This window comes from Myotis davidii, unplaced genomic scaffold, assembly GCF_000327345.1.
Source record: "Myotis davidii unplaced genomic scaffold, ASM32734v1 scaffold653, whole genome shotgun sequence".
NCBI lineage: Eukaryota > Metazoa > Chordata > Mammalia > Chiroptera > Vespertilionidae > Myotis > Myotis davidii.
In genome coordinates, this window is record NW_006285129.1 from 1724005 (window position 1) to 1736399 (window position 12395).

Below are 12395 nucleotides of genomic sequence, written 5' to 3' on the forward strand. Positions count from 1 at the left end.
TGTACTTCTGAAATAAAATTTGAGAGGAAATTAAAATTGAACTTAACCTGGACAGATGCTCTTTCCTATTTGGCCTTTTGATAGAAGAGAAGACTGACTCTTTTCTAATTGGATTTCTATGGCATCTTGTCTCTGTGTAATCATGGAAGAGAATAAACTCTTTTGACAAAAACTTCCTCAAGGATGTCTCAAGAGATGAATACATCTCTCAGAACATGTTTAGGAAGAGGATGAGGACATATTGAGGACCCATGGCCTTGTAAGTCACAGAACCTCTCAAAAGTCCAATAAAGATGCTTATTAACTCCATACTCCTCTTGTTGCCTCCATTGTGGACCCGCTGCCACCCTCTCCTCTGATGGAGGCCTGGGCTTCTCTTACAGGCCCTCCTAGCTCAGGTCCTGCACTTGATGGACATTCAGCTGATTTTGTCGAAGCCAGTAAAAGCTGATTCTGAGTAGGCTATGGACTGAGAAGTCCAGGGCAGGGACTCCTGGGTTTGTGATGCTCAGTATGGTTATGTTGCTGGAGGAGGGTGATAGCACCTAACGCTCCCAGCTCAGTTCTGAGCATAAGACAATATGTTTGACAAAAGGGAACTAGGAAACCCTGGTACAGTGGGGCCTTGACTTACGAGTGTCCCGACTAACGAGTTTTTTGAGATATGAGCCGTCTCTCGGCCGATTTTTTGCTTTGAGTTGTGAGCTAAAATTCGGGTTACGAGCCAGCTTCAGATACCCCACCGCTAGTTGGCGCAGCGAACACCACACATCACAGTGAACGCCCCTGGGTTTGTGATGCTCAGCATGGGTATGTTGCTGGAGGAGGGTGATCGCACCTAACGCTCCCCGCTCAGTTCTGAGCATAAGACAATATGTTTGACAAAAGGGAACTAGAAAACCCTGGTACTTGCTCAAATACTTCCCATGCAGGCCTACGTGTGTACTTGACAGAGGACATGTCCCATGTTCATACTTTGCAGTGGAATGTAGTCTGGAATATGACACACATGACCTAAAATAAATGAATTGTCTAGCTGGACAGACAGACAAGTGAATAAGGAGTCTACCTCCTGTGATAAGTGCTATAAAATAAGTTGGACAAGTGCTAACTACAAAGTTCATAGTTCTTTGGGTGCCCTCTTTTTCTCCTGCATGTTCTCTGGTAAAAAGCAAATGAATAAGGAATCTACCCCCTGTGATAAGTGTTATAAAATAAGTGACTAACTACAAAGTCCATAGTTCTTTGGGTACCCTCTTTTTCTCCTGCATGTTCTCTGGTAAAATTGAGCACCTAATATAATAATCTCTTGTTCTTGTGGGTGGTGACTATGCTGAGAACACTGGACATTCAGGGTGAGCTGTGTGTGGAAAATGGATGAAGGGATTAGGCCAGGGGAGGTGGGATCAGGAGAGAAACTTGCTGGCACTCAGGAAGCAACGTGGGACACCTGGAGCCAAGTCAGTGTTCGATCGAAGGGTAAGTATAGAGAAGGGAACTACAGTTGGAATGATAAGAATCACAATTAACTTATTACAAAAATTTTAATCCTTGCGATTAAAATTTTATGCTGAATTATACTGAACTGCACTGAGGTTTTTGTCTGGGATGTAGATATGGGGTCTGCCTGAGATTCAACACAGCCCAGAAGGCAATGCCTGAATGAAAATGAAACTTTCGTTTTGTAACTCTGAGCTCAGGTGTTTGATTAAGCAGTTAGAAGCCCTTTGGAGATTTCTGTTCCAAGGATTTCTCCCGGGTCTTTCTCCCTTTCTACTACCAGCCAATCAGTAACGCAATTCCAAGGCTCCAGCCATGTTCCCCTAATTGCCTTTAGAACCTTCCTTCTTGTTGTAATTATCCACAACACCAAGAAATCCGTGTTTTGTGGTCAAACAGACTGTGAAATATTTCACAAGATTTCAACCCCGAAAAAACTTTTTGTCCATAAACCTCACCTCACCTCCAGGCCCTCAGTTCCTATGAGTCACCTGTGGGTGATCAGGAATCCATCTTCTCTCTTCTCCACAATGTTCCAGGCTCCAGCATTCCCTGTAGGTCAGCTCAGGGCCTGGAAGTGCTGAGGAATGGGTGACATCACTGAGCATCGAATGCGGGGGTTTCATGTGCCAAGGATAGAAGGCAGGTGGGCGGTGTTGAAAGGAAGAGTCATTAACTCACAAAGGCATACACCCTGACCTTACAGCATCCAGGAAGGAGGAGCTAAGCAGTTACAGAGAGAGAAGGATGGGCTTTGAAGATTAGAGAGAAGGAGATCCTTGGAATAACCTAGAACCTTCTATAGGAACTTCTTAAAAGATCAAGTCCCATGAAGTAGAGGAGACAGTTGGAGGGTGTGAGCATCTTGTGTGCTACTCACCTGTCATCCACAGAATAACCCTAAATCTTTCTGCCTCAACTCCTTCCTTCCTTCCTTCCTCCCTCCCTCCTTCCTCCTTTCCTCCCCCACCCATCCTTTCCTTCCTTCCTTAACATATGTTGAGCTGATCCAGCTTTTTGTAATCTCCATTCTAAATCCTCCGTATCTTTCAAGGCAGGTACCAAGAGTTTTCCTATGAGAAAAGTCACAGGACTCTTCAATACCCTGTCTTAGCCTTCCTGTCGGCCTGCCATTTTAATTTTTTTCATCCATCCATCCATCCATCCATCCATCCACTCAGTAATCAAGCAGGATGTGTTACACTGCTATGGGGGCACACCTTTTTGCCTGCAATAACTCTGAGGGGGGAGGATGCATCCAGAGGTTGTCAACTGCTATCATTTAAGGGTTTTAGTTGAGATGAAGTCATGGGCTTGTAAGAACAGTGCTTGGACAAGTGGTGGGAACAGAGGTGGAGATCCTTGGTCTGCCCGTGGGCAGCCAGTCCAGATGGCAATGCCAAGAGGAACTCATAGAACTTGGGGGTCCTCCCAGGAGGGATAACACGTTGCTAAGGGTTTTACTGAGGGGACACTGGAGAGATCTCAGACAACATGTAAGGGGCTGAATAATGGGTTTGATAAGCATTCATTTAAAGTCAGAGATTCCTGTGTTTGAATTCTTGCTTCTCCACTAAACAGCTGGTACCTGGAGAAAGAAAAAGCTATAAAGTGATGGAGGCACCATAGATCAAAGATGTGAGGAATAAAATCACAGATAGAGTCAAGAAATCTAGCTGCAGTGACCTGGTTTGCTAACTAAGACTCATCTGAGGACCATTGTGTCAGTACCATGGTGACTGTGATATTTATTCTAAGAGCTCCAAGAGTAGTTTGGGGAGGGAGTGATTCCAGTTGGCTAGGGTGGCTTAGGGAGATTGGCTGAGCTATGAATGTAGACCAAAGATGTGAGGAATAAAATCACAGATAGAGACAAGAAATCTAGCTGCAGTGACACGGTTTGCTAACTAAGACACATCTGAGGACCATTGTGTCAGTACCATAGTGACTGCGATATTTATTCTAAGAGCTCCAAGAGTAGTTTGGGGAGGGAGTGATTGGCTAGGGTGGCTTAGGGAGATTGGCTGAGCTATGAATCATATTTAATGGGTGTGGTGATGATGAGGGTGAAATGGTGAAGCTTATGTACACCAAAGTAGGAGTGATTGACCAAGAATTTTGGAAATTACCATTATGTAAGCTGTGTGGTATTTTTCCATTGCATTTTATTTTAACATTAGAGATGCATTGTTCTCTGAAACATCACATTTAAGAATGAGACAAGTCACCCTAGCTGGTTTGGCTCAGTGGATAGAGCGTCGGCCTGAAGAAGGGTTCAGTTTCAATTCCAGTCAAGGGCACGTACCTTGATTGCAAGCTCTTCCCTTCCCAGCCTGGGCTCTGGTCAGGCCACAAGCTGGAGGCAACCAATTGATGTGTTTCTCTCACATCGATATTTCTCTCTGTCTTTCTCTCTCTCTGCCACTTTCTCTAAAATCAAAGGAAAGATATCCTCGGGTAAGGATTAAAAAAAAAAAAAGAATGAGATGAATCTTTCAAATCACAAATATTCATTACAATATTGACAAAGCATTATAGTTTTTTATAAACATTGATGAAAATTATGTGTCTGATTATCCTGTTATAGGAAGACCTATAGGGATAACTATCCCTTTTTACGTGATCAAATAAGTAATATTCATGGGAAGAAAGGAGCAGCCCTGGGAAGATGTCTTTTCACTGTGGCTGTGGCATGAGGGAGGTGGGGAGACTGGGAAGGCCCCGAGGACAGAGGCCTGCTCATGCACTGACATTGCCTCATTAGTATGAACAGCTTATCCCTCTCCTTCCTTGGCTTTTGATGTGGAAGCTAGCAAATGCTCATATCCTTTTTTGTCACCACCAAAGCCACTATCTCTGTGTCAATATTTTATCGAAGCTGGGGGTCTTCTCCAGGTGTATTAAACTAACACCATGTCCACTCAGGCCAGAGGATGAGAGGCCGGCTGCATACAGAGCCACGCTGTTTCACTCTGCATTGCATGTAAACTGGGAACTGTCACCCCCAGATGCATTTGAATGTAAGCTTCCTAGAGAAGAAACGTTGTCTCTCTGATCCTCTGCTGTATCTAGTGCCTAGAATTGTGTCCATCATAGGTGCTCAATAAAAATGTATTTTTTTATTGATAATTTTTTTTAATTGAGTGGATAAATGGGTCCAAGGCTAGGAATTGGTGTCACCCTGATGCAGTCTTTGGAATCTATTTTTTTTCATTGCTGGGACCTCTTTTTCTTGTCTCACTTTTTATGATGCTCTTTATTACTTTTAGCTTCCCAATATCTCTTTGATGTCTCAGCCAGGACCGTTATAAGTTGACCCTGCTCCCTTTTCTCATCACTCAGATTTGACTCAACCATGAGCTGCAATTGTCAGTTCTTTAGAGTGGCACTTTGAGGTACTTCTGAGCTTCTAAGTCTTCTAAAGCCCCTGGCAGATGGTGTGTTCTAATTCTCCAGTTTTTCCAGGCCATGGTGGGCTGTTTCAGGTCGACACAGAGCTGTTGGGCTTGTGTGTTGACTGTGCTAAAAGCCTGGTGTTCAAGGTTTTGCAGATCCTCCTATCTGTAGAGGCATAGCCCTTCCTGGGTGCCAGGCTCGCCCTCCCCTTTGCAAGACTCACATGTTTCCTGCCCCTGGCTGAGCACCTCTGGTGATCTCTAGCTGAACTTAAACTCATGGCTAGAGCTGTGGCTTCTACTTCAAGGATTCATGTCCCAGTTTGTTAGACCTGGTTGGTGTGTCTGGTATTAAACTTCTTCAGGATCTTTTTTTTTTTTTAAATATATTTTATTGAGTTTTTTACAGAGAGGAAAGGAGAGAGATAGAGAGTCAGAAACATCGATGAGAGAGAAACATCGACCAGCTGCCTCCTGCACACTCCCCACTGGGGATGTGCCCGCAACCAAGGTACATGCCCTTGACTGGAATCGAACCTGGGACCTTTCAGTCCGCAGGCTGACGCTCTATCCACTGAGCCAAACCGGTTTCGGCTTCAGGATCTTTTTAATTCCCAAGTTTTAATAATTTCCAGGCTTGATAAAATCTTTCTTTAATGAACTTATGAGGTTGTCTAGCCCCTCCCCCTCACCCCTGCTTGCTCTACTACTCTGTTCTTAACATCAATTTCTCTTAATAATTGCCATTTGATTGTGGTTTGAGCTCTATAACATTTCTCTGGCTTTCTGGCAGTCCAGGTAAGATGTTACTCCTGGTTCATACATAGGACCATTATTTCAACCTCAGCAGCACCTAAGTTTTATAATTTAAGCCGAAGCATGGGACTGTATTGAGCTTCATGGTTGTGTAGAGTTCAACAGTTAATGAATGTTTACTCCTTAGATTACATTGACATTCTCATGTTCTCTTTTTCATTCTAAATTTTCATCTCACATACATCAATTATCTCATTGATTAGACTCACAGCCACATTGCTCTCCCTAGACCTCATTAATGTAAATACTTGTCACCTCCCATCTCCTGTATTTTCATGGAGCCCATTGAGTTAACTCTCCTTCCTGAGGCATATGTCTCCTTCCTCTGCCAATTTTCTGTTTCCTTGCCTCCTGATTCCCTGTTACTTAATTAGGACCCCGAAACAGCTTATCAAAATATATACATTTCCCATATCATACAGTGCCAATTCTCAGATTATATCAACACCCACTCAGGTTTCACAGGAAAAATCAATCCTTTCACTGAGAGTTGCAAGGACTCAAAGCAATATGACTCTTACCCTTCTTTCTATCTCCATTCCAACCTAAAATCTCTTCACAGACCTTCTATGGGTGGAGGGGAAACTGATGTATTTTTCCCGGGTCCAAAACTAAGATTCTGCTCCGAGTTGTGTTGTGTTGACCGAGGAACTGAGAGGAGGGACAGAGTGAAATGACATGCGAGCCACCCATGGTAATGAGGAAGAGAAACTTTATTTTTTTCACAGGCCCAGGCGCTGCCAATCATTGTCACGTGCAGAGGGTGGGAGGATTGTGAGATCCTGGACATCAGACTGGAAGATCGGCTGGAGGTGGAAACTCTCCTGGGAACATCCCAGCTCAGGCTGGGCAGGCGAGCATGGGGTGTCTGGGAGAGGCTGGATCTGACTGGAGCTTTTCCTCTGGCTTCTTGTCTCCTCTCAAGTCGCTTGTCTCAGCATCAGATCCAGGTCAGCAGCAGCCCCCAGAGCCGTGGCCACAGCCCGAGCCCCCAGGATGCTGACCACTGCCAGTGTCACAGGCCTCTGAGCTCTGGCGCCTGCAGCGGTGGGACCTGCGGTGATGCCTGTGGTGGCTCAGGCAGCAGCCACCCTCCGAGGAGCTGGGGCCACAGCCGCCCCCAGAGCTCAGAGCACAGCCAGAGCGGGCTGGGGGCAAACACTGTGCTGGGCTCTTTGGGGGGCACTTCGGGGAGGGACACTTGGGGGTGCACTTGGGAGGGGGCTGGCACTGCTGCTGGTTCTGCTGGCAGGACATCTCGACAGGAACTTGACCTTGAACAAATAAAAGTTGGCTTTTGGGGCTCACAGTCCGCTGACAGGTGCCTGAGTGGCTCCTTCCACACCATCCCCATCCCCCAATGCTGCCCTCTGTGGGCCTCTTCCCCCTGATTCCGTTCAGATCTGAGCCCCTCTTCCTACACTCCCAGCTGAGGTCTGTCCCCTGCCAGACACTCACCGGATGCAGAGGAGGCAGGAGAAGCTGTTCCCGGGGAGGCAGTGGATGGGGAGCCCAGGGCAGGAGCCCTTTTATCCTGTGCTGGGTTTGTGACGCAGGGCCTGATCATGCACTGCTTTCACAAGCAGGGGGAGGGGACAGCGCCACACACTTCCTAGTTGCCTCCCTCAGTGTCTTCCTGGCAGGAGCCTAACGTTTTAATAAGATGGAATCAGGATGTCCTTGTGACTGCCAAATACTTCCCATTCAAGTCTGCCTTGGACCTGCGGCTGTTCATTCACTCATTCATTCATTCATTCACTTCCATGCATGGACACAGGCTCTTTTACTTCATTAGCAGTAATAATGTAGAGATATTTATGACATGTGTCTTCCCTTGAGTATCTCACAGCCTAAATGGACCATCACTTAGACAAAGAACTACAATGGATCTGGTGAAATAGATACTATCATAGGAGTGTTTACAAAGACCTCAAGCCCAAGAGTCCAGCTTTTGGAGGTCATTGCCCCATTGCTCTGTAGGCCCCGAAGGGAGATGGAGCCTTCAGATGCTCTCTAGGGGTGACGGCTGGGCAAGATCATTGCCGTGTATTTGGTTTACATAAAGCTTAGCTATTATGAGGTCTTAGCCATTATGAGGGTAAATGAGGCTCACCAACCACCTCTAGCATTGTCAGCTTCACAATTTTCAACCATGTCTACGAAACGGCTCATTTTTATCATTAGAGCATTTTTTTCTTTAATTCTCTGGGCAGAAGAATTTCTAGTGTCAGAATCAATAGGACATATGCCACAGTCAGGAAGACATAAAGCCACAATGGAAAAGAGGATATTTTTCTCTCCATCTTCCTCCTCTCCTCCTTATAGTCTTCTTTCACCTTCTTCTTAAGAATATCAATTGTGAATATTGTCATGGCTAGAGTTGTAAGTCCCTTCTCCATTCTAACTCCTCTGCCATTTGGGGATATGAGGTCCTCTTAGGAAATTTTCTGCCCTGGACAAGAACTGGCTTTAAGCCTTCCTTTGGCCTACATCACACTAGCAGAGAGGTTAAACATTACTAGTAAATGAGCATTTGCCTTTGGGAGGACTGAGCCCTAAGGCAACAATGTAGGTGCAACACGAGCTGATGTTGTCTACGGGTTCAAGATGAGCTGTAGAAGAAAATTATTTTTTCATGTCATGTGGTTTCCCAGGAAAAAGTACAGAGGTTGTTTTTAATCCCAGTGATGTGCAATTTTGAGTTGCTGTGGGGCTGCACTTTGTGTGTGACATGCCCCCCGTCAGTGTGGCCCAAACTGTTTCAGAACCTGCCAGCAGAAGTGTCTTATACCCAGCCCAAGTCCCCGTCTCAGTCCTGGTCTCCATTTCCTGATGCTCCCATTTTTCTGCTTGATTCAGATCACCTTAATCTCACACCTCCCTCACCTTACACCCGCCCTGTCCTTCTCAGAAGAGAGTCCACGGTGAGCCTGAGATGGCAGGTGAGCCTGAGGTGACAGAAGATACTTGAACCTATGGCCCAGAGCATGAGGTGACTCCAAAAGTGGGGCACTTTGAAGATGTTTCAGGAGCCCTGACATCCTTGAGGAATCTGGAATAACATGTGGAGAAGAAGTCTACCCGGTTGGTCTGAAATGAGGATTGTATGACCTCATAACATGTATGTTAGCTCTGGGACAGGAATTGCTTTAACTGAGGTCCAGCTTCAGGCTGAGCCTTCTGAGCAAGGCATATTAGTAATGAATGAGCAACAAGTAAACGAGGACCTGCCCTCCTCCTTAGTGACTTATGACTGATGCTGCGAAAAGGGGAAGATGAGATGAGCAGGCCTGCAAGCAGTGTGCTAGGAAGATATTTATTCCTGGAGTTTGTCATTGTCTTGTTTTGGCAATTAAGTGCATCGATTTGGATAAACAAATCCATGGTTTGTACTATATGCTCATCATTGGTCCATGCAAGGTCCTCTTAATTAATTTATCCAACTGCTTATCTATCTATCTGTCTATCTATCTATCTATCTATCTATCTATCATCTATCATCTACCTATCTATCTATCTATCTATCTATTTATTATTTAAATAACAAATACAAAAATCCACCACACAAGTGAAACAAGAACTCTAATAGTAAGGTACATATAACTTACTATGTACCTTATCCCCTACCAGCTCCTGCTGCTGTAACCACCACCTTGAATTTGTACTTATCATTCTTTGCTTCCTTCTTGTATATTTTTTTTATCACATTTAATATTTGTATTCCTAAATGGTATTATTTTATTCTATTTTCAAGTCAGATTTCTTGAGGTATATTTTACAAACAGAAAAAAATCACCCATTTAAAGTATGCAATGCTATGGGCCTTGACTAGCATACACCAATGTGTGTACACCACTACAATTAAGATAAAGAACAATTCCATCCCTGGAATATATTTCCTCATGACCCTATGGAGACATCACTCCTCAGCCCTCCCCCATACCAGACCTTGGAAACTACTGATCTATTTTCAGTCCTTATAATTTTATCTTTTCCAGAATGTCATGTCATTGGAATCATATACTATGTAGCATTCAAAGTGGTTTTTCCCCCCACACATAGAATGATACACTTGACATTTATTCTGTTGTTTCTTATATTAGTAGTTCGTTCCTTCTTTATTGCTAAGAACCATTCCATTGTATAGATGTATCACATTTTTTAATCCATTCACTTGTTGAAAGACATGAGCTATTTTCAGTTCAGGGCAATTATGAGTAAAGTCACTATAGACACTGACTGACGGGTGTTTCTGTGAACATAAATTTTATTTCTCCTGGTAAAAACCTAAGGGTAGGGTTTCTGGGGCAAATAGTGTATGCTTCATTTTTAAAGAAACTGACAGACTGTTTTCCAAAGTGGTTGTACAATTTTGCTTTCCTGCCAGTTCTCACGGAAGACCTACTTGCTCCACAACCTTGCTTGTACTTGGTATTGTCAGTTATTACTATTGTTATTATTTATTTTAGCCATTTTAATATGTGTAAAGTGGTATCTCATTTTGTTCTCAATTTGTATTTTCCTAATGATGGTGTCTTTTCATGGGCTTGTTTGCCACCCATATACCTTTGTTGAAATGTCTGTTCACATATTTTGTCCATTTTTAATGTTTGTCCATGTTCTTATTATTGATTTTTAGAATTTTTATATATTATGGACATACGTAATTCATCAGATAAGTATTTTTAAAATATTTTCTCCAAGTCTTGACTTTTCTTGGCATTTTCTTAAGTGTCCTTTAAAAAGTAGACATTTTAAATTTTGATGAAGTCCTATTTATCAAGATCTTTTCTGAAATGCCCCCTTTTGGGTCATACCTAACATTTTTGGCATACCCCAAAGTCACAAAGATTTTTTTCTTGTTTTACTTTAGAAGGTTTATGTTTTACATTTTGAACCATATACAGGGTATCCCAAAAAATGTATACATACTTTGAATAATTATAAAAGCAGTTTTTATTAAAATACATTTCATTTTCAAAATGTAACAGAAGCTGCAGACTTTGAGTGTATACATTTTTTGGGACACCCTGTATATTGAGTGAATATTTATATGTAGCATCAGGTACAAATCATTTTTACATATAAGGATGTCCAATTGTTTCAGCACCATTACTTTCTTTTTTATATATGTTTTTATTGATTTTTAGAGCGAGAAGAAGGGAGAGGGGAGAGAGAAAGAGAAAGAGAGAGGACTATTGAAATATCAATGTGAGAATGAAACATCGATCAGCTGCCTCCTGTATGCTCCCTACCAGGGATGGAACCCACAACCCAGGCATGTGTACTGACTGGGAATTGGACTGGCAACATTTCGATGCACTAGACGATGCCCAATTAGCTGAGCCACACCAGCCAGGGCCCTCAGTAGGGTCTTAAAATAACTCATGGGATCACTATGCTTCAGTGTGGTTGAGTTTTAGAGTGAAGTGAGAAAAACAAAAGTGTCTAAAGGTAGGAAGCTAGTCCTATAGTTTTGAATGGTCATTAAAGGGCAAATACATATCCTATAAAAAAGAATCCATTCAAAATCATTTAATTAACTATGTGTGCTGCTTTATCACCTGCTTTTTACCAGTTAACAAAAGGCCATGAACATTTTTCTTTATAAGAAAATATAAATCCAGGATATGATATTATTACAACAGCAAAAATTATGTAGATTACATATGATTTATTAAAGTTCATAGCCCTAATTATATTTTTTTCTATAGCTAGATAGTATCATAGATTCCAATGTGCAAATAGTTTTGAGTTTAGGTAAATTCAGTAAGAAAGAAATACACATTTTTAAAACTGGTCAATGTCCTTAGTTGTCCATCAGCACCTAGCCGGGTCTGCTCCCTTCATGCCTGAAACTCCATGCTGCTCCCTGGATGCCAGGAGGTCATCCGAGGGCTCACTCCACAAGACAGGGCCCTGTACCAGTCCTGTCCCTTGCCCACATCTCATTGCCAGGAGCTCACGGGGAAGTAGTCACTTATTTCTGAAGGTCATGGTCACTAGAACATCCTGGAGACACTGTGCACATTAAATTATATGTATCACTTGGAATTGTTTTGTAATTTATTAATTGCCCATGTGGGTCTCTCGGTAGAATGCAAGGACAGAATGTTTTCATAGCCATCCTTGCTCCCAGGACAGTACCTGAGACGGGCTGAACCGAAGCATGGCAGCTGGGAGAAGGCAGGAAGCAAGGAAGGAAGGGGAGTGTCAGGCTCCAAGGAAGCCCCGGGGGGAGTTATGTGGACAGTCATCCTGCTTCCTGGTTGAACCTCATTAGTTGGACCTTATGCAAGTGCTCAGGGAAAAGGCTGGGAGCCTAGTCCTGGAGGTGCACCGGCTGTCCCCTCCCCCTGCTTGTGAAAGCAGCGCATGATCAGGCCCTGCGTCACAAACCCAGCACAGGATAAAAGGGCTCCTTCCCGGGGCTCCCCATCCACAGCCTCCACGGGAACAGCTTCTCCTGCCTCCTCTGCATCCGGTGAGTGTCTGGAAGGGGACAGACCTCAGCTGGGAGTATAGGAAGAGGGGCTCAGATCTGAATGGAACCAGAGAGAAGAGGCCCACAGTGGGCAGCAGTGGAGGGGGGTCAGGGATGATGGTGAGGAAGGAGCCACTCAGGCACCTGTCAGGGGGCTGTGAGCCCCAAAAGCCAAGGTCCTGAGGACTCCTTCCCATTTC

At 43.8% G+C, this 12395-nt stretch overlaps 1 protein-coding gene across 1 annotated transcript; it reads right to left on the reverse strand.

The window, feature by feature from the left end:
* Window positions 1–6468: 6468 nt before the first annotated feature.
* On the reverse strand, window positions 6469–7237 carry LOC102763451 (late cornified envelope protein 3D-like). The gene is made up of 2 exons (XM_006755719.2): window positions 7170–7237; window positions 6469–6985 (listed from the first exon to the last, which is right to left on the reverse strand). Exon 2 carries the CDS (start codon window positions 6966–6968, stop codon window positions 6663–6665), a length of 306 nt encoding a protein of 101 aa, XP_006755782.1. The 5' UTR covers window positions 6969–6985; window positions 7170–7237; the 3' UTR covers window positions 6469–6662.
* Window positions 7238–12395: the final 5158 nt, after the last annotated feature.